At 42.5% G+C, this 26,689-nt stretch overlaps 1 protein-coding gene across 1 annotated transcript in view; it reads right to left on the bottom strand.

Moving 5' to 3' along the window:
* MAP2K1 (mitogen-activated protein kinase kinase 1) overlaps nt 1-26,689 on the bottom strand; it is a 67,992-nt gene that overhangs the window by 21,255 nt on the left and 20,048 nt on the right. Inside the window, exons 2-5 of the mRNA XM_032480906.1 lie at nt 12,719-12,929; nt 11,319-11,465; nt 4,977-5,054; nt 4,366-4,417 (exon numbers count right to left, since the gene is read on the bottom strand). Of these exons, the coding sequence (XP_032336797.1) occupies nt 4,366-4,417; nt 4,977-5,054; nt 11,319-11,465; nt 12,719-12,929 (488 nt within the window). The remainder of the gene's footprint in view (nt 1-4,365; nt 4,418-4,976; nt 5,055-11,318; nt 11,466-12,718; nt 12,930-26,689) is intronic.

Genomic DNA, 26,689 nt, shown 5'->3' on the forward strand with positions numbered 1-26,689 from the left:
TTACGTTGGAGACGGGGATAAAAAGATGTATAGACGTGTTCCCTGATGTGAAGAAATTCACAGACTGGTAAGAGAGAGGTATATAAACTCTAAACCTCTGAGCTTTGGTTTCTATAAAACAGGAAAAACACACCTGTTTCATAAGGCTGTGGGGAACAATAAATGAGGTAAGTGGCATAAAGCACATAATACAGCACTTGGCACATAACAGGTCCTCAACGAGTGATCGTTATTTATTACAAGAAAGGGATGGAGGCTGTGCCAAAGGAATAGAGAGGTTAATGCATTTTGCAAAGGGGTTGGTTCCTCCAACAGCTTCTTGGAAAGAGATGTCTGAGCTAAACAGTAACACTGTTACTACTGGCCAACATTTACTGACTCTGAGAAAAACTAATTTTCACACTTACATGAAATAAGTATGTAATTTGTAAGTATTGCTCTTGGGCATGAATTATCCTTGTCTTACAGATGAATAAAGAACTCAGTGTACATACCCTGTCTGTGTGCCGTGGCACTTAAAATAAAGATGAGCAGACTTCCTTAGTCTAACAAAGGTATGAGTGTGAGGGAGTGGGGCGGGGACTGGAAAGCCATACCGTACCTCCTGTTGACACTTTAACTGTCAGTGGAAAGAGGACAAAATGTAGCCAGTGCAGTTAGAAAGCAGAAGGCTTTCTAGAGTTTTGCATTTTAACTGTACAGTTTGATGCATTTTGAAAAACGTATAAACCTGTGAACCCACCACTAAAATCAAGATTTAACACTCTGGTTACTCCAGAAAGTTCCATCATGCCCCTGTGAAGTTCACGCTCACTCCAGCCCCCCAGACTTTCAGGCAACCGCTGATCTACTGTGTTACTGTGTTACTGTGGATTAATTCTGTCTGTTCTAATGGGATCGTACAGTATGGACTCTTCTGCAGGGCTTCTTTCCCTCAGTATGTTTCTGAGATTCATCCAAGTTGTATGTATCAACCATTTATTTTTATTGTTGAGCTGTATTCCATTGTTTGAATATATCAAAAATTTGTTTACTTACCTGGTGACAAATACTTCGGTTGTTTCTAGTTTGAGGCTATCATGAATAAAGATGCTTAGGAACATTTGTGCACAAGTCTTCCTTCAAACAAATGTTTTCATTTTTCTTAGGTCAATACTGAGAAGGGGAGTTGGTGGGTTGTATGGTTTCATTTTAAAAGAAACTACCAAACTGTTTTCCAAAGTGGTTGTTTTTTTCCATGGATGCTTTTAAGAATCCCTCTTTGTCAATAGTTTTCAGCAACTTTTTTTTTTTTTGGTTTTATATATGTTATTGGTATATAATTTTCATACAATAAACTCCATATACTTACAGTGTATCATTTGATGAGTATATATATGACCATTCCCACAATTCAGATTACAAACATATCACCCCTCCCAAAGTTCCCTCACACTCCTTTTTCACTCTTCCCTTCCTCCCCTTCCTTCATTCCCCAGGCAACCACTGATTTGTATTCTGTCACTACGTTAGTTTGCAATGTTCAGAATTATATAAGTAGAATCACACAGTATGTGCTCTTTTTTGTCTGACTCTTTTAGTCAGCAACATTCTCTTAAGATTCATCCATATTGTTGCTTTTATCAATCGTTTATTCTTATTATTGCTAAGTAGTATACCACTGAATGGATATACCACAATTTGCTTATGCATTCAACTGTTGATGGATATTTGGGTTGTGGCTAGTTTTTGGCTATTACAAAAAAAAAAAAAAACCTACTATAAACATTCAGGTACAAGGGCCTGATTGGACCTATGCTTTCATTTTTTTCTCTAGGGAAACTCCTAGGAGTCAAATGGTTGAATGTATAGTAGATACAGGCTTAACATATCATGAAACAATAAGCTGTTTTTCAACATGACTGTACCATTTCACATTCCTATCAGCAGCGTCTGAGAGTTCCAGTCACTCCATGTCCTCAATAACATACGGTCAGTCTCTGCAGACACTCTAGTGGACATGTAGCATATCTCACTGTGGCTTTAGCTTACATTTCCCTAATGACTAATGATGTTAAATATCTCCTCATGTGCTTATTTGCCACTGGCATATCTTCTTTAGTGTCTGTTCAAATCTCTTACCCATTTTTTAAACTGCACTGTGAGTTAAGTTGTAAGAGGTCTTTATATATTCTAGATAAAGTCCTTTGACTTTATATGTTTTGCCAATATTTCCTCAGTCTGTGGCTTGCCTTTTCATTTTTGTCACAGAGTCTCTGGAAAAGCAAATGTTCTTAATTTAGATGAGGTTCAACTTATTGATTTTTCCTTTATACTTTGTGCTTTTTGTGTCCCATATTAAAACTCTTTGCTAAAACACAGGTCACTAAAATAGTCTCCTTTGTTTCTTTTTGAAGTTTTACAGTTTTAACTCGTACAATTAGACCTATAATCCACTGTGAGTTAACTTATTATATGGTGTGAGGTAATGGGAGAGGCCCATTTTTGTGCATATGGATACACAATTGTTCCAGCATCATTTGTTGAAAAGATTCTTCTTTCCCTATCGAACTACCCTGGAATATTTGCCAAAACTTAAGTTGACTATATATGTATCCATCTATCTCTGAACTAATCATTCTGTTCCATTTGCTCTATTAATGCTTAGCTTCACACCAACACAACATTCTATTGATTACTGTGGTTTTATAATAAACCTTGAAATCAGGTAGTCTAAATCCCCCAACTTTGTTTTTCCTTTTTAAAGTTGTTTTGGCTATTCTAGGTCCTTTGCATTTCCATATAAATTTTAGACACAATTTATCAACTCTACAAAGCCTACTGGGATTTTCAGTGGGTTGGCCTTGAATCTATAGATGAATTAAAGCAAAACCAACATTTTAATAACACTCATCATGGTAGCAGTTGCCTAACAATGTGAATGTACTCAATGCCGCTGAACTGTACATTTGAAAATAGTTAAAATGATAAATTTTATGTTATATATTTTTTACAATTTTAAAAAAACTGAGGGGGAAGGTGTAGTTCAGTGGTAGAGTGCATGCACAAGGTCATGGGTTCAATCCCCAGTACCTCTATTAAGTTAAAAATAATAATAATAAATAAGTAAACCTAATTACCTCCCCCCAAAACAAAACAAAATAATTTTTTGAGCTTTTTAAAATTAAAAGAACAGTATCTATTTTAAAATTTAGACTGTTTCACCTAATATATAGTGGCTCGTAAGCTGGCCAGTCAATTTCACCAGTTAATTCCTCTCCTCCTCAGCCCTCCCTCCTTAGACCTGTTACTATTAGCACATTGCGGCTGAAGGGCCATGGCTGAGAGCACTGTTTTCCATTTGTCTTTCCTCTGGCTTCATTGTTTGGTTTTTTTTAATGGAGATACCGAGGATAGAACACAGGACCTTGTCCATGCTAAGTACTCTACTACTGAACTATTACCCTCTTCCCACATCTTTTTTTAAAATCAACTTTATTGAGATAAACGTATAAACTGTAAAATACAACCACTTCATTGGAAAGTTTGACTTCTGATAAATGCATATACCCATGTATCTGCCACCACAATCAAGATACAACATTTCATCACCGCAGAAAGTTCCATCATGTCTCTTTGATGTTAATCTCTCCCTAAACCCACAGGCAACCACGCTTTACTTTCTGTCACTACAGATCAGTGTTGTTTTCTCTGTCATTTTATATACATGGAAACAGTTTGTCCTATTCTTTGTCCAGGCTTCTTTCATCCAACATTAAGTGTTTTTGATATTCATCAAAATTACATGTGTCAGCGGCCTGTTCATTTTTATTGCTGAGTAATTTCCTATTGTATGGATATACTGGAATTTGTCTCTCTGCCTGTTGAAGAATATTTTAGTTGTTTCTATTATGAATATAGCTGCTTTAAACACTTGTAGATGAGTTTGTAATGGACAAACGTTTCTGTTTACCTTTAATAAACAGCTAATAGTGGCGTGGTTATAAGGTAAGTGTGTATATACCTTGATTAAAAGAAGCGAAAGTTTTATAGTCAAACCCAGATCCAGTCATGGCTTTGGCCCCGTGCACAATCTAGTCCAGTGGGCAGACGTGACACTGGGGGTTGGGTAACTAAGTTCTAGCTGGGGATCTGGCCTGTGCTTACGGGGTGACTATGACTGCCACAGCCTCAGGTAACTGATGTACCACAGACCAAAGAGAGGGTGGTTCTTGCTGCTCCAGACATCAAACTAGTCAAAGAGTTGCAGTAAAAATTAAAAATACTATTAAGTGGCTTTTATACCAAAACAAACCACAAAAGAGAATGCAACAACCTTTAGATTTCAGCTAAAATTCAAAACATAATGAGCAAGTAATGTCTTACCTCTGTGCATAATCTTGTGCTTCTCTCTCAGGTACGTCAGGCCTTTTATTACCTAGAGGAAAGGAGAGGTAAAAAAGATGGAAACTGAAAGAATGGTGTTTAGAAAATACTCAACTTTTCTACTTTAAAATGACCTAGAATATATTTCATCTAACATCACAAATCTGTCTTCTTCCCTTGTTTTTTATTCTTTCTTTTGTTTGATTTTTTAACCTTATCAAGAAACCATTTTTTTTAACATGGTATTTAAACACTATTTTGAAGCAAAATTGACTATTGCAAGTTTAGACAACTTTAAAAAAAAACTTTGCTTGAATTAATTTTTTCTGAACTGGCAATCAAAAAAGAGGCTTTCTGATGCTACAAATTGAGAATTCTTTTGGATACCCTGTCCTGTTTTTCTAGACACAGATTTTAATACTTTTCTAGTTCTAGTGAGTGAGACGCAGGGGGGAATACTGTATCCAGAAATAGGGCAAACTCTAGAGAGAACCCCACTTTTCTTACAAACTTTGTTTGCCGACTTCCTACCTTCCTCTTTGTCCATTTCCTACTGACTCATAAACTTGTCAATGAAGTGACGTGGAAGAAAAACTTATCAATATACTCACAGCAATGCTAACTTTTCCTAAAATTTGTTCAGGAATTCTTCCAGCTTTCTTCAGGACTTGATCCAAGGAACCCCCATCCTAAGAACAAGAATACCAGCCCATTTAGTGACAATGTTCCTATTCTTTCAAGGGTTAAACTTCAGCAGGAAAGTGAATCTCACACATGACACATCCTCCGAGAAGGGAACCCTTTGGTTTGTTCCGCACATCAAATAAGATATGAATACAAAACCTTGTGGGAGCTACCAAATGACTAACAACTTAAATTCCGCGAATAATCATGAAACAAATTATAAATTCAGTGGTCAGAAATTACTAGTTCAGTGGTCAAAAATGACTAATTTAGTGATCAAATGACTAATTCAATGGTTCACTATCCTGAAATAACAGAACAGTGTAGCAGGTAGGAATGCAAACTCTAGCGGCAAACTGTCTAAATCCCCACCCCAACTCTGTCACTATCTTGTGGACTTTGACCACATTACTCAACTTGTAAGATGGAGATGATAATCATAAGGCTGTTATAATAATCATAGGGCTACTGTAAGCATTAAACTGATACATATAAAGCACTCAGAACAATGTCTAGCCCATAGTAAGTAGCTCAGTAAGTGTTTGCCATTTTATCACCATCACATAAGTCACAACTTGCATTGGGTGTTATCCTAACAAATTATATTTCATAAAATCCAAAGGAAACGTCAAAAAAAAAAAAGCAATAATTCATTCCACAAACCCTACAAAGTGATATGCACAGTGTTAGGTTCTCTGGGGGACAAAGATAACAAAAAAGACCTAGCTCTTGTCATCAATAACTTTATTATAAACTACTAGAGGCAATATACAACTCTTTATAAAATATAACAAATCAGAATAAATGTATAATAAAAGTGCAACAGACACATCAAGGAAGGAAGAATTCTGACTTCACTTAGAAGGTAGCATTTGAGCAGAAATCTTGCTCAAAGAATGAGTATGATTTCTATACCCAGAAAAGGGGAGGAGGAAGGGGAGAAAAGAACAGGGTATTTCAATATGATCAAAAGTAGAGAAGCATTCGAGTGTTTAGTACTCCTGGGATGACATGTGCTTTGTTCACTGCAGGTTGTTTGAAGAAATGCAGTGATGGGTCAGGCTGGAAATGGCCATTTGCAGCCAGATCGTGGACCCCCACCAAGGAACTGAGACTGGACTTTACAGAGGCAGAAGGAAAGATATCCAAACCAGAGCAGCTGAGAGAAAGGAGATCAGCAAGGAGCTGATCAGGGGAGATGACACGCCTGGGGCAGAGGTGGGGAAGGGAGCGCACAGGAGAGGATATGCGTGTGGTGTGAAACCAGCCTCCGCAGGGCTCACATCTAAGGGCCTTCCCACTCACGGAGTCCACAATTTAACCTGAGATCTTGAAAAAATGCTCACTCAAGGAACCTTTATGCACTGAGACAGAAATAGGTTCACACCTCTATGGCTTCGGGTGTAACCAACTACCAGCTGCAAAATAAAAGTACCCTAGAAGTAGAGAGAATTCCTACAAACTCAGACTGGGTTTCTAAAGTGTCCTGTGTACACTGGGCAATTACTGTCATCAGCTATCATCTATTAATCACCTCTGTGTAAGGCACAGGTACATGTGAGGAACTAGGAAAGGAAAAAACTGTAAGTACAGAATAAAATACACTCTGTTTAAGGAGAGAGAACATATTCATAGAGGCTAGGCACCTTAAATCCTCCTCTGAAACAAGGCAGGGAACAAACAGCTGAATGAAGAGGACAGACATTGCTACAGGTCCTCAGAGAGGAAGTGATTCCTGGACACAGCGGCCACGGGAAGGACTCACGGCAAGAATGACATGGAAGCTGAGCCTTGGAGGTGGGCGAGATCTGGGTAGGATAAGCAGGGAGCTGCTCCCACAGACATCCTGCCACCAAAATCGCCCAGTATCTACGATGCAGCCATGGAATACAAGGTCATAGAGCAATAACATGACAAACAAAAGAAGGACCGAGAATAATCCCATTTTTATAAAAATTTGTAAGTGTTTATATACTCACAGAAAACCAGAATATCAAAAATGTTCCCAATGGTTATTTCCAGCCTAGATAATAAGATTGTCAGGGATTTTTTGTTGTATGATAGTTTCTCCTTCGTGCTTTTCTATGGTTTATAAATTTTCTACAATGAATAAAGGTTTTTTTACCTTTTTAAATTACTGAACTCTGCAGGGTGGGTATAGCTCAGGGGTAGAGCACATGTTTAGCATGCATGAGGTCCTGGGTTAAATCCCCAGTTACCTCCATTAAAAATAAATACACAAATAAATAAATTACTGAACTCACTTATGAAAGTGGAGAATTAAATCTACAAATCAACTAACAGATACTCTGTGAGCACCTGTTTTGTGCAAAGGCACATTTAGGTAGATATAACACTGCTTTCTTTCTAAAGGAGGTAAGAAAGTAAGTTAGACTCATTCAGGGATGCAGACCTTTTGGGAAATGTTACCTGAAACAATGCTAAAAATAGATTATCAACTTAAAAATTCTTTGCTTATAAAAACATAGTTTGGACCAATGCCTTTCTATCCTGATCAACTTTGGATCACGGATGCTGATGGAAAAAGAAAGCAGTTCAGGTGTGTGCTCAAACGTACACTAACACCCCTGAATACATTAGCCTTTCCAGCATGATAAACTCCCTAACACGACTACCTAATGGTGAGCCGGGCAACCAAGGAGCACAGGGGAGGATTTCAAAATTCAACCTAAAATTCAAATATGCCATTAACTCCACACAGATAGGAGAGTGGGATTATTAATCTAGACCCCAACAGAACTCCCCTGTGAACACACTTACTTTCCAAGAGCCCTTGGAAAAGCCCTACCCAGTCTGTGACCCGGGCCTAGGGCTGCGTCATCCTTTGAGCCTGGTTGCCTTCACAATGCCACAGGCCCCTGGTGGCCAAATCAGGACAGCACCACAGCCCAAGGAACCGCACCCAAGTCAGCAGGCCCCCAGGAACGCCACAGCACCTCTCAATTTCCCTTCCTAGCGGGAACAGACACTCCAGTGCACATCTCCCGGGCCCTTTCTATTTTGCTTCCAACTGAATGAGGTTTCAGACTCTCTGTTTGAAAGACTTGGCCTGATTACCAGGATGGACTGTACATTTAAAACTGAGTAACAGAGCAACTCCGTCAAAATCTGACGCAAACGAGGTAGAAAAGCTAGTCTGCGGTTCTCAGGTTCCCCGGCCAGGACAAGGGCCGCCCTGCTAACTGTCTTGGTTTACCCTTTCCCTGGGGGCTGCGGTAAACACTTCTGTTAAACGTGAAGAAACCCTAGCTGTCCCCCTTTAACCTCCTCCTGAGCGACAAGCAGAGTTACACTGTGAATAACGAGATTAGCAGGTTTTAAGAAGCATGAACCGCAGCCAGGCTCACCCAGCGTTGCTGGAGACTCACCTCACAACCCCTCAATTCTACCTCACTGTTGCCAAGGACCTGCCTTCACTGACTAAGGCTGCTGGAAATGTGCTTATTTTTAGAAGCCAATTATTAACTAAGTCAGTGGTGCTTTTGTGAAGGTTTTCTATAGGAGAGACAAATGCTTCATGGAAAAAAAAATCAGAGAGAATGCTCAGAAGCTTTTACTTCTGCATGACAAACACCAACCCTGAGTCTCCTGTTCTCCAGTTGCTCAGCTGCCACCTGAGCAGGAACTTACTTCCAAAGACAAGAACATTCCTGTTCTGATCAGGCAGCATCCATTCACCCCTTAGGTCTCAAAATCCAGACTGGGCAGTGCACACACAGCTTACTTCTAGGAAAGGTCAGCCCCTGACCAAGCGCTTTAGAAGATGGGGCTCAATGCACGCTGATGACAAATTTACTTTAAAACGCATCCAAAAATATGATCTGAGCAATGGACAGGTGGACAGCGTGTGGTAAAGCAAATATGGGAAAACTGCAGAATCCAGGTGGTGGGTTTAGAGTGTACATCACACAAGTCCTTCAACTCCCTGTGCTTTTGAGATTTTCCATAATGAAGTGTTGGGGGAAAATGTTAATGACGAGGAACATCATGCAAAGACTGTGACACAGAGAGGGCCCAAGAACCTCAGAAGCTGGGATGTGGCTAATAAACACAGCTCCACATGACAACACCTTTGAAATGTGGAAGCTGAGGCAGAGCAGAAATCCCCAAAGAGAAGTGGCAGCCAGTGGTCAGAGACTTCCTGTCACAGGTAGCCAGCGAAGGAGCTCTCCTCCAGGAGGACCTGCTCAGGGACCGAGGAAGAGGAGAGAGTGTCCAGGCCTAGAGCAGAAAGCTGCTCTGGACAAGGCCTCTTGGACTTCAGGCCATAACTGCTTCCTTACAGGGCCGCACCTTCACCAGCCCCGAGCCTATCCTCTCTCCACTAGCATTAGCAGACAGTCCCAGTTGCCCTCTGGGCCTGTGGACACCCAGGGACAGAAGGCCCTAACTCTCTCTTGAGTCCCAGGCCTGACCCCGTCCTCCCTGACCCTCATCTCCTTCATTCAGTCATTCAACGCATATCACCTAATAGGTGCCAGACACTGTGCATGGCCCTCAAAATAATTTGACCCTCCCAGCCTCTGACAGCCAGTTTTCCAGCAGGCTCAGGCTCCCTAGGGTAATTCCAGAAGCATCTTCTGCTTTGGGGGCTTATGGGGAAGGACCTCACAAAGCCAAATCCATGGGGGGAAACAACTGACCTGCAGGTACCACAAATGGGCCACGAGGATGGGAACCAACCCTTGTCACCTCCCGTTTCACCTCCTCCTCCAGGAGGGAAAGGCTGGACAAAGGCAAGGCGCATAAGGTTGTGATCAGTATCTATGTATCCAGGATGAAGAAAGAAAACTCAAGTGGTAGAGTGCATGTTTAGTATGCAGAGGTGTTCTGGGTTCAATCCCCAGTACCTCCTCTAAAAATAAATAAATGAATAAACCTAATTACCTCCCCCCTCAAAAAAAAATAGAAGAGATGTTCAAAACAATGGGGGCACCAGCAAGGGACGAACCTCCTAAGAGGGCTCTCCTGGAGTCCATTAAGACCAGGCACTGGGACTCTCATTCCAGAGGTGAGGGTAGGTCTAGAGAGGCAGGAAGGAAATGAGGAAGTTGCTGAGGGACACTAGGCTGGACTGAAAGCAGAGAAACCACGAAGTATGTGGACTCAATCACGTTAGCCCTTGTCTCTGAACAGTCAGCCTCCATGAGAATAAAGCAAAAGCTAATGTTTGCAGATGCGTGCTGAGTCAGACAGCGTGCTGATAGACTTACATCTCTTATTTTAATTAATCCTTACCACAATGAAGCAGATATTGTAACGGCCATTTTACAGATGAGAAAACTGAGAATCAGAAAGATAAAGAAACTTGTCCAAGGTCATGATGAGAAGGTGACAACCTGTAAACAAATAATCATTGAACACCTGCTATGGTTTTGGAGACAGAGTGGCAAACAAGATAAAGTGTCCACTTGGATTTTTGTGGAGAAGAGAGATATGAGTAAACGTCTCAGATTCCAAAGTCCCTGTGCCACGCTGTCCACTGGGGACAGAAAAAACAGCAACCATGAAGCCAGCCTCTCTCTGAAATTCTGGCCAACAAGGATGGAAACAAGGCTCAACCACTATCCAGCAGATTCAACAAAGTGCACTGGGGTCAGACAGCCTTGGTTTAAATTCTACCAATTCCACTTCCTAGCTCCTTGACCTTGGGTAAGTTATTCCATTTCTCTGAGCCTCAGTTTCCTTATTTATAAAATGCAGATAATGCATCCAACTCAGTAAGGTTGCTGGAAAAATGCAATTGAATATTAATTTGCTTAGGGCAGTGCTCAATACGATACACACCTGATAAATATTAGTTTATCATTACTAGTTTTGCTAACCCGGCTCTTAAAGCAGATTATAAACTCTCTGAAGGCAGGAATTGTCTCATTCACCTTCATAACCCCAGAACTGTGTACCCAGCACACAATATCGCATGTAATAAATGGATTTAAACTATACTAACCAGATTTTACCTCCATCAAAATCTTGGGATCAAGAAAACTGGGAGATGTGCTCTAAGCACACTTGCCAGGGAGACCTGGCTGCTGCCACCTCTCTTTGAAGAGGCAGGGACCTCAGAAGGAAACCAGTCATCTTTTTGGCTATTCCAAGTTCTACAGGGAGGCTTCCCAGATGCCCAGGACAGTGATGGGGATCCAGGGAGGAACCAGGAAGTGCTGGTCACATTCCAAGCCAAAGACTAGCCCAGAGCCACCCAACTACCAGCCCGGGGCTCCTGAGGCTGCCAGGCGGCCACATACCATGTGCTCCATGCAGATGCTGATCTCGCCGTCGCTGTAGAACGCACCATAAAAGCCCACGATGTACGGGGAGTTGCACTCATGCAGAACCTGAAGCTCCCTTATGATCTGGTTCCGGATTGCAGGCTTGATCTCCAGGTGAATTAGCTGGGGAAAGAAAGGTGGGAGGAAGAGAGGCTTTAGAAACATTTGGATGGATGGATGGATGGTTTGGTGGGTGGGTGGGTAGAAGCCTTCTTAAATGCTTAAGCTCTTAAAGGTAGAAATAGAGGAAACAGGCAAATTTTAACAAACGAGATTCTGCCCAACCAGAGCACTGAGTGCCAACATACCAGGGCAGGTGTTGACACTGGAAGAGCTGTAACCAGGGGAGGGCCAGCTGGCCCTCTGCTCCTGGGGGCTGAGACTGAGGAAGTAGGGGTTCACCCTTCCCAAGAAACAAAGGACCTGGGAGCTGAGAGATTAGGGGAGAGTGGCCTTGAAGACTTAGTTGGTACTTAAGGTTTGTGGGACTAGAAGGGTTTGAGGAACTGGGTCAGCAGACCCAAGCTGCCCAGGAGATTTCTCCTTGACCTCAGGAACCTGATTTAGCCAAGCCTCAGGGCTCCTACGTTCCCCCTTAATGCAGTGCCTTGTTTCAGCTGGGGAGACAGGTGAAAGACACATGAAATCATTACCAAATAAGGCCGAGTTTCTAAAAAGAGCCATGGACAATGAGTGGCAGAGAACATGGAAGCAGTGGTTATCAGTGTGGGCTGGGACGGCTAGTGAAAGCTAGACAGGAGGTGGGCCTTGAAGACGGGCACTGACTGAAAAGATGGAAGGCGTCGCATGAGCAAAACTGTGTGGACAGGAATGAACATGGAGTGCTCCAGAACATGGAAGAGCCCAGCCTCGCTGTTCAGGAAGGACCCAGGGTCACCAGGAAGGGATGTTCAGCTCAAAGACTGCCTGCCGTGGTGGGGAGCCGAGCTGCTACACTGCAGGGAGATGAAGGGGAACCACTGGCAGGGGTGGAGCTCAGAGAAACATGAAATCCGTGTTTTGTGTGTCCCTGGGGCCAAGTGAAAGAAAACAGCTACTCCTGCTCTTGAGAACTGGCAAACGAATGGCGTCCCAGCTTTCTTTCCAGAGCACACAGAAAGCTAATGAAGGGTCATTTGCCATGTTTTCCAGTCTGGGGAGAGGAATATATCACTAACACATCATGAATATTTATCTATAATCTGACGGATAACTTGAGTTCAAAAAATCCAAACAGCACAAAAGGGTATTGAATGAAAAGTAAGTCTTCGTTCCATCCTTTTCCCTAGGCCCCCAGGTCTTCTAGGAGATAATTCAATTACTTATTTACCAAGGCAAGCTTGATCCAGTCTTTTTTTTTTTCAAAGTGGCCTCACCTTTCTGGCCATGACGAGGCCGGATGGCTTGTGGGAGACCTTGAACACCACACCACCATTGCCGGCACCCAGCTCACTGATCTTCTCAAAGTCGTCATCCTTCAGTTCCCCCACCTTCTGCTTCTGGGTAAGAAAGGCCTCGAGGCGCTTCCGCTGCTGTTCATCCAGCTCCAGCTCCTCCAGCTTCTTCTGCAAGGCCTCCAGATTGGTCCTGTCCCAAAGTGGGGAGCACAAGTCAATACTGTCATCAGAGAAGTCCACCTCGAGTAGCACGGCTGCTGCGGAGAGCTCCAGCTCTGGGGCCAGAGAGCGCTGACGGAGGAGGCTCAGGGTAGGGCTCCGTCTGCCGTGGCTTTGCCCCTGCACCCCGCCACCCACACCACAACTCTCCAGGCCTGGTCCCCGCCACCCCACACAACGCACCACTGACACACCGCACCTCTCCAGGCCCGGTCTCCTCATTTGTAAAAGGGAATTAGTTCTCCCTCAGTGTGCTCCGAGTCTACAAGAGGAACCAAAGAATCTACTAAAATCTACAGTGAGCCACCTTAATCCACTTTAAAACTTCAGTTTCAAAAGTCCCACTAGTGTTGGTTTTAACATCACCACATACAAAATAAAATCTGGTTCTTAAAACCACTGAACTGAAACCAAAGCAAATCATCAAAACAGGCTCTAAACTGAATCACAACAATAGAAACACTCCAATGTGATCAGGTCAGGAACCAGGCCAATCGAAACAGAGCAACAAGGTACACCTAGAATTTTTACTTTTTGAAATATATACACAAACATACATTCATTCACTCACCTTTTAAAATAGGGCAAGGCCTTTGAGTAAGGATCCACTGGTAAGAGCCTCACCTCATTTTTATTACATGAACCAGAACATAATACAATGTCTATCATTTCCTAACATTTCCAAATCCTGTTTCTCTAAAGTGGAGTAAAAACGTAGACACTTAAAAAATAATTCCTGAATAAAATTTTAAGAGTTTGTTGATTTTCCCCAATTTTAATGTTCATCTAATTTGACAGTAATACTTCTTAGTGACTTGGTCTTGAGTCTTTCCAAGGCTTTTAACTAGTGTTCACAGTGTTCATGGTGGGGGGGGAAGAAAACCACTTCATTTGCAGTCATATTTGTCAGTGTATCTGATATTTAAAGATCCACATTACTTACATTACAACACTAGCTACAACTGTACAAATGGGTTTGGGAACGAACTGGCTCTTGGTAAGCACATAATTCAACCAGTAGGCGCTTGGACTGAGTGGGTATGGCAGAGAGCGGCCTGCTAGTGTGTTTTACATAAAGAAATGAAAAGTGTTCATTGCTCGTGGGAGCTTGTTAAGAGGAGGGTGGTAAAGAGAGCTTCCACCGTGTTTCATTTGATTTTTGTCCCTAGTCTAAACAACAACACAGGGGACAAGACAGGTCGTCATTACACATCAGAGTGGTGGTGCCCCCTCCCCTCAACATACACACCAATTCTGAGCCTGGAGGGCAGGAGCAAGCATGGCCTTCCACTCTTCATTCACACTCTATCCCAAACCCCAAGGAGGCAAGGAGATGGAGACCTAACGCCTCCCCTGTGCATGGGGAGATCCAGTGCTGCCATACAAATAACACAGCACGTGGGGCCAAGAGGATACAAGGCTGACTTCCCCACCTCTCCTCCCTGGGGAGCGCTCGGGGGAAGAAGGCTGATGCCATGGACTAAACTGTGCCCCTCCACCAATTCACATGTAACTATGAATGTAACCCCCACTGTGACTATGCTTAGAGATAGGATTTTTAGAAGGTAATTAAGGTGAAGTAAGGTCATATGGGTGGAGTCCTAATCAGACAGGACTGTTGGCCTTGTGAGAGAGGTGGCCTTCCCGCCCCACATTCCATGTGAGGACACGGCAAGAAGGTAGCTGGCTGCAAGCCAGGAGGAGAGGCCTCACCCAAACCCAACCACGCTGGCACCCCCAGCTTAGAATAGAAGCCCCCAGAACGAGGAGCAAATTAATTTCTGTTGTTTAAGCCACCCAGTCCCTGGTGTTTGTTATGAAGCCCAAGCAGACTAAGACAGCTGGTCAACATTCTCATTCTGCTAAAAGGCTCGACTCAGTCTCCCTGTGGCCCCCAGTCCTGCAGGCGTGGGGACCGGAACAAGTGTGGTGTGAGTGCACAGTACACACCTGCTGGTTTCCTTTCTCTAAAGTCTCTCCACAAAGGAGCCCATGGATGACAACATTTAGAAATACATGTCAAATGCAGACAGACACCACAGCTAAAACCTGGATGAGGTTACAGTTGCCTGGAGGGTTCAGCAGTCTGGCTGGAAATGCAGACTCCAAAAGATCCTGTCACACTCACTCACACACACACCCACCCACCCACCCACCCACACTGAGCATGTATGAGGAAGAGAGGGAAGGGGGCTAGATGGAGTGGCAATCACTCTCCTCACAACACTGTGAACTCTTTTCAGTGTTTTATACATATTAATGCATTTAATTCACAACCTTACAAATACAACAGACAGCAAATTCAAGCACAGACAGGTGAAGTAACTTGTCTAAGGTCACACAGCGGTAGAGCAAGGATTCAAACCTGGGCAGAGAGAATATCTAACCTTAATCACGATGCTGTATTACCTCTTCAAAGAGTTCAGTACTTTCAAGGGAGGCAACTTGCAAACAACATGGGTAAGATCCAAGTGTGGGGCATGTAACACACCAGGGCTCAGCCATGAAGATGGTGTACCTACGTGAAGTTTTCTGCCCCAGATGCGATCCTGTCTCTCCTGTGTATCAATCAGTCTGAACACTGCCTTGCAGGTAACACTGGCCACAGGAAACCACGCCCTGGGGGGCGGGGGATGCTGACTCGGCTCATTTTTTGACTCCCTGCAGAAATAAGGAATTCTCCCACCTTCAGGAAGGAAAACCAAGTCTGGGCTCTGTGCCACCTTCCTCCCACCTTTCCATCCTATGCTCTGTGGTCTAACCGCCTACCCCACTGGCTAAGGAACTGGCTTGATTTGTGCTTTCAGAAGGTGGAGCCAGGGAGAGAAGAGACATGGCAAGGACTATAAGCTGCAGTGGCGACACTTTCCAAAGGACTGGGGGTGAAACAGTGCTGCCAAATTGACAAGTCGTTAGTAATCAGGAACCCGGGACTCTTCCACCAAATTAGTCGTCAGCTAGCTGTGGGGCCGTGGACAAGTCACTTCACTTGACACATCCCAGTTTTCTGTTTGGTAAAATTGAGTAACAAGATGCTTACTTCACCAGGAGAGGATCAAACAGAAAATTTATGGGAAGAAACACTGGAATTTTGACACATTTCTGCACAAACGTTAGGGTGAGTGGGAGCGGGCTGGACAAGGAAGAGCCAGAGCAACAACAGCAGGATGCAGGAATTACTGTCTTTCCTGTAACTTAGTAAGTATTAAAAGCCTCTAAAAGTTTTCAAAACACTGTTTCAGAAAATGAAAGGCAAAGATTTCTATCTGAAGGTGAAAGGAAAATCCTGGCATCAAAAGGACTTTCATGACTCATTAAAAAGAAATCAATCAACAACATATCAGTATTCAGTACTGCTTCCTCCTGCACAGGGAGTGGGTGGTGTCCAGCGAGGCTCACTTCCACCCTCCCAAGGCGAAACGCTTCACACACAGGAGAGAGGAGGAGGGGCCCCTCCCCTCAACCACACCACTGATCTCCAAAACTCGAGGGCAAGAACTGGCCTCCTTCACACTCTTTGGTTTTAACTGAAATCAGCAAAATCAGATCTAGGGACTGAGAAAGGAAACCAGAGCCCAGCACGATACATCTCTGACACTCCAGGAACCAGCTGTGATGGCTCTGACTCCCGCCACACTCCCCACGGCACAGAGGGAACGACACACTGTAACGTGAATTCTGCACCAGGGCTGTCTCACAGTAAACACAAGTTCATCCAGATACAAGCAGATAATAGGCTTGAAATAGGAACAGAGAGGAAAAAGAAGGAACTTGGAGAAAAACAAGGGTTGTCATTTGTGTTCTGAAAACACCAGGAAGGCACAATGAAGTGGGTGGGGAAAGGATGATGCTGTGGGCAAGAACATCTCCTTCCCTCTCATCTCAGCCATCTGCTAAGCCTAACTGCACTCCCACAGCTGGACTCTCATTTGTGGCTCAGTGGTTCAAGTCAAGAAGCAGTATAACATGTAGCACAGGGAGGGACCTCAAAGACCACCTGACCCAACCCATTTTACAGGTGAAGCAACGGAGGTCCAGAGAGGACAAGGTCACACAGCTTACTGGTGGCAGATCTCCCAACTCCTGAAACAGAGCTCCTTTCAAGGCCCCATGTTGCCACTTCCAACCCGGGTGGTCACTGCAGTGGGAAGCTGACCCAAAGGAATGACTGAAGGGGCAGGGAGGTGATGTCCAGACCAAGGAATGGGGTCTTCAAACTGCCATCCACCAAATAGAAATGGGCACAAATGCATGTCAAACATCAGCCAGCTGTCCGCTGCCAACCTGAGCAAGGCTGCTGTAGATGGCAGGCCCTCCTCCAGAAGAAGAAGGTACAGAGGGATGAGCAGAGGACGATTACCAATCACTGTGCTGGAAGGTCGGTGTCCTCACCAGAGAGCCGAGGCATTGTGAAGTTCTTCCTCCCCTGTGGCATTTGGCAAGTAGGGCAGGGAAGGGAAAGAGAAGGAAAGGGAAAGACCCAAGCTAAGAGGGAACAGCACCCAGAGACTAAGGCTGCAACCCCTTGCTATCTGCACCCTATACCACTCCCCAGCTGAGAGATCTTGGGAGTTACCTCCTCTCCTGGTCCTCAGTTTCCACAACTACAAAAGAAGTATACAGGGAGGAGGCAGGGGTGAGTTGCCTAGATGTGTAAGGAAGTTTGTCAGTGTGCCGGCCAGCTGAGGAGGTGCAGAGTAAGGCTGAGGGTGTGTTCAGGTTGAGGGGCTGAGGAGCTTCAACTGGGGTGGAGGGGTGTGAGGAAAAAGAGAACTAGCATCAGGGGTCAAACCATGGACAGCAGGGGATGGGAGGGGTGACAAAGAGCAGTAAGAGAGGAAAGGAGAATGGGCCTGAATGAGGAAGGCAAGGGGGCCAAAGGCACAGCTTACCAACTTCCGGACTCCAACCTAGACCAGCCCATCTGTTAAGAGTTTAGATGTGCCAACTAGGGCCAGACTCAGACAACATGATGGAGAGGGGCTTAGACCCTCCCACAGCTGAATCCTATAGGCTGAGAAGGGCTGGTTAACTAGGCAATAAAATTCTAGGATTCTGTATACAGGCTCTGTGAAAGAGATCAGATGCAAAAGAATACATACTGTGTCATTCCATTTATATAAAATTCAAAACTAACCTATGCTGTTATAAAGTTAAAAAGTGATCATCACCCTTTGGTGGGGGAGGGTACTAAAAGGGGGCATATGATGGTTAATTTTATATGTCAACTTGACTAGGCCACACTGCCATGATATACGGTCAAACATTATTCTGGATGTTTCTATGAAAATGTTCTTTTTGAGGGGAGGAGGAATGAGATTAACATTTAAATTGGCAGACTTTGAGAAAAGCAGATTATTCTCCATGTTATGAGCCTTACCTAATCAGTTGAAGGCCTTACTAGAACAAAGCTGACTTCCCTAAAGAAGGAGGAATTCTTCTGGCAGACTGTCTTTGGACTCAAAGTGCAACTCCTCCATGGGTCTCCAGCTTGCCAGCATACCCTGGAGATTATGAATTTAACAGGCTTCCACAATCGCATAAGCCAGTTCCTTAAAAAGTCCCAGTCAGTGTCTGTCTCCTCTCTCTCCATCAGTCTCAATATCTCTTGACAAACAGACAAATTGATCAATCAATATTGGAAGCTGGGTTCTGATTTCCTTTTTTTTTTTAATGTATTTTTAAAATTTATTTATTGTTGTATTTCTGATTTCCTTTTATTCTTTTTTTTTTCCCTTTAAGTTTCAGCTGGGATAATTTCTACTAACCTACCTTCAGGGTCACTGATTCTTTCCTGTGTTCTGTCCAGCCTGATGAGCCTACTAACCTGTGATGTCATATTCTTTGAAACTGCTAACATTTCTACTTGAACCTATTTTTAGTTTCCATCTCCTCTGCAGTTCCTCATTTGTTCATGTATGCTGCATACCTTTAAGACATAAATCATGGTTATTTTAAAGCCCCTGTCTGATAATCCCAACATCTGGGTCATCTTAAGTCTGGTTCTGTTGATTACCTTCTCTCTTGCTAATAGATTGTTTTTTCTCTCTTGATTTTTGTGTCTTGTAATTTTTGGTAAAATGCTGGACATTATGCCAGAAGAAGAGACTGAGGTAAATTGTCTGTATGCTTGGTAATGGACACATTCTTCTGTCACAGCGTTAGTGTGCATTAGGCTATTAGTCAGAAGTTGAGCTGAGTTTGGGTTTTCTTGCTAATATTAAAGCCACAGGCTACAAATTTCTCCAGAAAAGGGTCATTAACACATGCTCAGTGTGAAGCTTGAGCTGCATAGGTTTTTCTTCTCAGTGTTCCTACTCCTCCTCCAGTTTTTAACTGTCCCTTAACGCCTGGCCACAGAATGGAGTCCTTCTCCATGCTCATGCCCCTCCCTCCAGGGGCAGACTGCAATTGTTTTTTATTTAGTGCCAGGCTTGTGGTGAGGGTAAAGAAGCTAGCTCTTGTTCAGCCTCAGCCTTAAGCAGCCCTGTGAGAACGTACTTCCCCTCCTCTCCATGGCAGCCAAACTCTACCTCGTATCTGTGGCAGTTTGTGGGCAGAAGAGTTTCCTCTACCTCCTCCAGCAACAGCAGACCTCTGTAGACCTCTCCTTGCTGGTATTGAGCCCAGTTTTGGGCTTAAATTTTTAAGCAGCTATGGAAAGCCATGCTTCAGTACAGCCATTCTTACGTGGTTCACAATATGCTTCACCGAATTTAGCAGAGGAATTTTTTTTTCTTTTCCTTGATGCTGGCTGCTCACATCTCGTCTCAGCTTGCTGACAGATGTGTAGGTGAGAAATTCAGTTATTGTTCTTGAAAGCAGCCCCCAGACCCACTTCCAGGACGAGAGACATACACAGGAAATCTGCTGCTTCTGGGTCAGCAAAGAACTGGTCTTTGACAATGCCACATGTAACTACTAGAAAGAAGAAAAACATGCACGTGGCTGCCAGATACTCTGTGCTTGAGCAATAGGTGTGAAGGCTTTGGGAGTCAGAAACGCTGGGTTCAACTCTGTTACGCAGTCTGTGAACTTGTGCAAATAACTTCCCATCAAATTTTCTCATAAATAAAACACAGGAGCTAAGCTAAGTGGTCTTTAAAGTCCTTTTCAGGGCTAAAAGTCTCTGATTCTAATATCAGATTCTTCCTGTAGTATTCTAAGGCTACAGTTCTGCAGCTAAGTACCAGTGCCATAAATGTCTGCAAGCACCATGGTTGACTCCCCATGCTACGTGGCTAGAGCCTAGTCATTACTTCCTGTCCACATATAAACTCAGTGGACAGTTATCTCATCCTCATGGCTTTTTCCTTTGGAACTAAATCGTTTCATCTTCCTATCTCTTCTCTGAGAATCCATGCATTTTGACACTTACAAGGCTTTTAGAGAAATAGTGAAAGGAATACAGACAGCTAAGGGCAGTTTAAGACAGTGATGTAATTTAAGTAAACAACAGATGACTGTGGAGATTAAATGACAGCACAAAGTAAAAAAAAAAAAAAGTTGGAATCACCAAAAGTGATAAACAAATATTTAATATTATTATGTTTAGAATAATTATAGGTCAATAAGAATAACATTTAATTTGACAGCACTTGCTACTGATTCACTGAATACCTGCTGTGTATCAGGTACTCTTAGCTAAATACAGATGGGCTCCTTTAATCTCCTAAAACCACCATGATGTAATTTCCACAGTTAGCCCCATTTTACTGATGAAATTCCTGCATTTTCATGTTTTCATGCAATAAATAAGTTATCTAGAAAAAATGCACAATGAAGTTAAACACAACCTTTATTGCCTTTAATTGGTTTCACTCCTACTCCCTAAAAAGACTGAAGCAAAGATCACAGGTCCCCTAATTCTCACAAGGGGCCTAGGACGCAGATGGCTCTGTAGTTCAGGATATGCTGGAGTTAATCAGAGTAAGATCTGCAGGATTTTGAGACCTGAATTGGTCTAGAAAACGATATATAAAATTTAGATAGCAAGAAAGGAGGAAGAGCATTCTTGTAGGGTCTACTCTGTGGACAATGCTATAGAACTGGGATTAAGAATATTAATAGCAAAGAGTATTGGGAAATAAAACATAAAAGTAAAAAAAAAATTAGTAAATGAGAATTGCAACAAGTGTTTGTCTTTAATTTCATTTTAAATCAAGTAGCTTCCAAGCCAATAAACAAATGTTTTTAAAAGTCAAGAGGATAGGTTTATTTAAAGAGACAAATAAGAATCACGTATTCCTATCCTTTAAAAAAACAAAAACCAAAAAACCCCAACTCACACCTTGTATCAAAGAGCCTTCTGAAATCATATAAATTACCTTCCCACAGCATGTTTCTGCAGACAGACACGCTGAAGAACACACACACACACACACACACACACACACACACACACACAGGAACCTCTGGAGTGGTAGGACCACCCACTCACATAGACTTTTTTTAAATATTGAACAATATCTTTAATCAGAGAGGGGGTGTCACATTGTTGCTTAAAAGAACTGATAGCCTATGGTTCCTCCTATCTCAGTGGACAAAATCTGTTTCGTATTAGTCCTAAAGAATCAGTCTTCTGTAGAAGTACAAAAAAGAAAGAAAAAAGTAAAGGAGTTTGGAGGAAGAGAAAAAAAAAAAAAGATCAGAAAACAGAGGACAAAAAGGAATGTATCATCTTTACTTAACAGGGACAAAAGAGGGATATGACAGTCTGATAAAGAATGAAAATTTAGATTCAGTTAAGATACGAGCTTCGTAATTGCTAGCCATAGTACACTCATTAACTCATTTAATCCTCACAACATTTTAAAATAGGTATGTTGTTCCCATTTTACAGATATGGAAAGGGAGGCCAGTAGTTAAGTAACTTACTCAAGGTTAGGGATTGGAATTCCAAAGCTTGATCTTTTCTCCACACCATGCCAAAGAGCTCCTGTCCTTCAAACAAACTTCCCACTAGCTCATCCTGAACACCAGGCATTTACCCCATAGTGACTTATTCCTTTGAGGTAAGAATCGTGTTCTGCTGGAAGGTAAAATCCCTGGGAGGACAGTAAATTAAACCGACCCAAAAAGACACTCCTTTCAGAGGAATATCCATGGCTGATACATTTCAATTAGGGAGGGAAGTGAAGGGATAGGACACTGCCCACATGAAGCACACTGTAGAAGCAATAAATACTCTGGGGGCCATAAGAGAGCCAGGGCACTACTAAGGGAGTGAAGGGTGGAGAGAAGCAGGCAGGAAGTGTTGAAAGGAAGAAAGCACCAAAGACAACCCAGAGAGAAAACCCAATAAATGTGCGGTCATCATCAGAAAAACAAAGTTAGCCCTGGCTCTGGTGGTGGCCATAGAAGAGGAGTGGCTGACTTCCTGGAAGGACAAGCTGGTGTACTGAGGCCTTATTAAGATGATGTATTTGACCCCACCCATTCCATGTTCTAGAGAAAGACCTTTAAGAAACTCCCTGAGTAATAATGGTCTGCTGCTCTGTGAATCAGAGGAGCAGGTTGCTCTTCAAGAAGAAAGGACCCAATGTGACCATAATCTTAGACCTAATAACCCAGAATCATGAGGACAGCTGAGTCCCCAGGGCAAGAAGATCAGCTGCCTGTGCCCAAGCACAACAGCAGGAAGACGCAGTCAGAAGAAACACAGCACTCAAAACACAGTCTCCAATTCTAATCCACATAGAGAAATCTTCAGTTCTACACACCTGTTTACCCCCTCAAATACACAAACAACATGTTTGTGACAGCTAGACCCTTCTCCTTGCCCAAAGTACACACAAGAGGGGTCAGGAAATCTCACCTCTGAGTTCACCTCTGGAGAACTCTCTAGCGACTCTCAGGGAATCATTATCTCAGGATCAGGGCTAGCAGCCCACACAAGTGCTCACTTCGGCATTCAACCTCCTAGACTAGGGTGTGAAAAGCTACTAGTCAGGCTCTCCAGTTAAGAGCGGTTGGCCTGGTCATACTACCCAAAGCAATCTGCAGATTTAATGTGATCCCTACCAAATTACCCATGACTTTTTTTTTAAGAGAACTAGAACAAATAATCCTAAAATTTATATGGAACCATAAAAGACTCAAAAATGGGGGGAGGGTATAGCTCAGTGGTAGAGTACATGCCTAGCATGCACAAGGTCCTGGGTTCAATTCCGAGTACCTCCATTAAAAAAATAAACAGATAAATAAATAAATAAGTAAACATAATTACCTCCACCCAAAAAACAAAAATAAACAAACAAACAAACAAATAAATAAATAAAAGACTCAAAACTGCTAAAGCAATCCTGAGGAAAAAGAACAAAGCAGGAGGCATAACCCTTCCAAGACTTCAGATAATACTACAAAGATACAGTAATCATGACAGAATGGTATTGGCACAAAAACAGACATATGGATCAATGGAACAGAACAGAGTCCAGAAATAAACTGACACATCTATGGTCAATTAATCTTCGACAAAGCAGGCAAGAATATATAATGGAAAAAAGACAGTCTCTTTGGCAAGTGGTGTTGGGAAAGTTGAACAGCCACATGTAAATCAATGAAGTCAGAACACTCCCTCATGTCCATTGACAGATGGATAAAGAAGACATGGTATACACATACAATGGAATATTACTCAGCCATAAAAAAGAATGAAATAATGCCATTTGCAGCAACATGGATGGACCAAAAAATTATCATATTAAGTGAAGTCAGAGAAAGACAAATATCATATGATTTCACTTATATGTGGAATCTAAAAAATGACACAAAGGAATGTATTTACAAACTAGAAATAGACTCACAGACAGAAAACAAACTTATGGTTATCAAAAGAGAAAGGGGAGGGGAAGGGATAAATTAAGAGTTTGGGATTAGCAGATACAAACTACTGTATATAAAACAGATAAACAACAAGGTCCTACTGTATAGCACAGTGAACTATATTCAATATATTGCAATAAACTATTATGGAAATGAATCTGAAAAAGAAAAAAATATATGTATATAACTAAACCAGTTTGCTGTACACCAGAAACTAACACAACATTGCAAGCCAATTATAATTCAATTAAAATAAGAAAAGAGCAGCTGGCCCAGTAGGGTCAAAACCTAGTTAGTATAAGTAATATCATGGACCAGACAGAATGAAATTAAATTAAAACCAAAACTGATAGTGTTTGTCTTCTGAAAGGTAGAGAATGGGGAAATAACTGTGCTAACAAACTCCCCCAGAGTGGAGAATACATGGAGGACCATAAGGCTGGCCCATAGTTTAGAAAGGCCTGCTCCTGAGCCTGGGCATAGGCAGAAGCAGTCCTAAAACAACACGCAGAGGTGGAGCTGGAGAGCTGAAATATGTTGCACAATAAAACAGGAGAAACTTCTTTTGGGAGTGGCTGTGAAGCAGCAAGAGAGGAAGAAAAGGATGCACCATGGCAGAGTGGCAAAGGTCATTTAGGACCAAAGATACCTAATACCACTGGATTCTAAGCTGTCTTTATTGCTGTAATACACGCTCCCTACCCCAGACCTTCAGCCCAGTCTGTCATCCACACAGCTTTGAGGTATGTTTTGTTCTTACTGCTGTTTGATGGAAACCAGGGAAAGGGGGCCAAATTCCAAGCTGGTTCAACACAGAGCAAAAAGAGAAAAATCACAGGAAGGGAAATGTGAGTCTCAAAGAAGCAAAAGTGACCATGAGAATGTAAACCCCCAGGACTGGGCCAATCTAGAGGAGGGCAGGGCATAGGGAACTGGAGCAGACATCTAGCTTACACCCATTTATGTCCACAGCTGTGAAGATGCAATGCAGATTCATTATGGAGCATCCACTGTGTGACCGGCACTATCTAGGCTAGAGGCTAGGGAGGTGCAGATGAGGAAGGCAAGGTATCCCTGTCCCCTCACCTGGCAATCTGTGCGTGTGTGTGCTGTAAGAGTCAGGGAGACAGAGGTATTGAGATGACAGAGAGAGACAGACACAGGGAGAGATGCCATGATGCAAGCCAAACACAGGGAAGGGTACCAACAAGCACAGCAAGGACTACAGGGTAAGATCGACCATAATGCTGGAAGTGAGGCAGGCACAGGGAGCTACGGGAACAGAAAAAAGGCAATTCCATCTAAGACAAGGAAGCAAAAGTGAAGGTCAGAAAACGTAATGCCCAAGTTTAGTCCTGAAGGGTATTTCTGCAACACAGGGAAAAGCTCTCCACCCAGGCTTGGGCATGGACATGAACAAAAGGGCACTGAAAGTTACAGGTCGTTCCAAACAGCCACAGAATGGGTACATCCAGGAGGGCACCCAGATGAGGCTGGAGGGTAAGCTGGGGCTGGATCATGAAGGGCACAGTGCACTATGCTAAGTAATCAGGTTTGGGGAGAAAATGGGGAGATGTTGGTCAGGGTTTAAACTTGCAGTTAGAAGATGAATGGGTTCTGCAGATAGAATGCACAGCCATAGTGATTACGGTCAACAATATTGTGTTACATGCTTCAAAGTTGCTAAGAGACTAGATCTTAATGTTCTCACCACACACAAAAAAATGATCATTATGCAACATGATAGAGGCGTTAGCTAATGCTAAAGCAGTAATCATAATGCAATACATAAATGTATCAAGTCAGCACACTGTATGCCTTAAACGTACACAATATTATATGTCAATTACATCTCAATTAAAAATAAGTAAAAATCTTAAGTAAAAAAAAAAAAAAAAAGGTTCTAGCTCGCCAGCCTACAATGACACAGGATGCTGTTTAGGGTTCAGCAAATAACAGCAGCCAGACATCTCAGCTTCTAAAACATGCCATAAGAATATTTGTTTTAATATTTAAACATCTAAAATATATGTAGGATATCACAGTTTGACCAGAATGCAATTTAAGTATGCAGTTTTGGGGTCATATATACCAATAATGTGTTCATGCAAAGCAGACTTCTGGATAAGTGCAAAAATTCTAGTTTGGGGATGTGACCGCCAAGGGGCTAATATTCAAAATATACAAAGTGCCCAATCAAAAAATGGGCAGAAGACCTAAACAGACATTTTTCCAAGTAAGACATACACATGGCTAAGAGGCACATGAAAAGATGCTCAACATCACTAATTTTAGAGAAATGCAAATCAAAACTACAATTCGGTGTCACCTCACACCCGTCAGAATGGCTATCATCAAGTCTACAAATAAATGCTGGAGAGGATGTGGAGAAAAGTGGACCCTTGTGCATTGCTGGTGGGAATGTTAATTGGCGCATTCACTATGGAAAACAGTATGCAGATTTCTTTAAAAACTAAAAATAGAGTTACCATATGATCCAGCAATTCCACTCCTGGGTATATATCTGGAAAAAACTGAAAACTCTAATTCAAAAAGATACATGCCCCCAATATTCATAGCAGCACTATTTACAATAGCTAAGATATGGGTGCAACTTAAGTGTCCATCAACAGATGAATGATTAAAGAAGCTGTTTGTGTGTGTGTATGTAAATATGTGTATATAAGACAAAGGAATACTATTCAGCCATAAAAAATAATGAAATATTGTCATCTGCAGCAACATGAATGAACCAAGAGAATATAATGCTTAGTGAAATAAGTCAGATAAAGACAAACACTATATGATATCACTTATATGTGCAATTTTAAAAATACAAATGAATCTATACACAAAACAGAAACAGATTCACAAACATAGAAAACAAATTTATGATTGCCAAAA

Source organism: Camelus ferus, chromosome 6 (genome assembly GCF_009834535.1).
Source record: "Camelus ferus isolate YT-003-E chromosome 6, BCGSAC_Cfer_1.0, whole genome shotgun sequence".
Taxonomy (NCBI): domain Eukaryota; kingdom Metazoa; phylum Chordata; class Mammalia; order Artiodactyla; family Camelidae; genus Camelus; species Camelus ferus.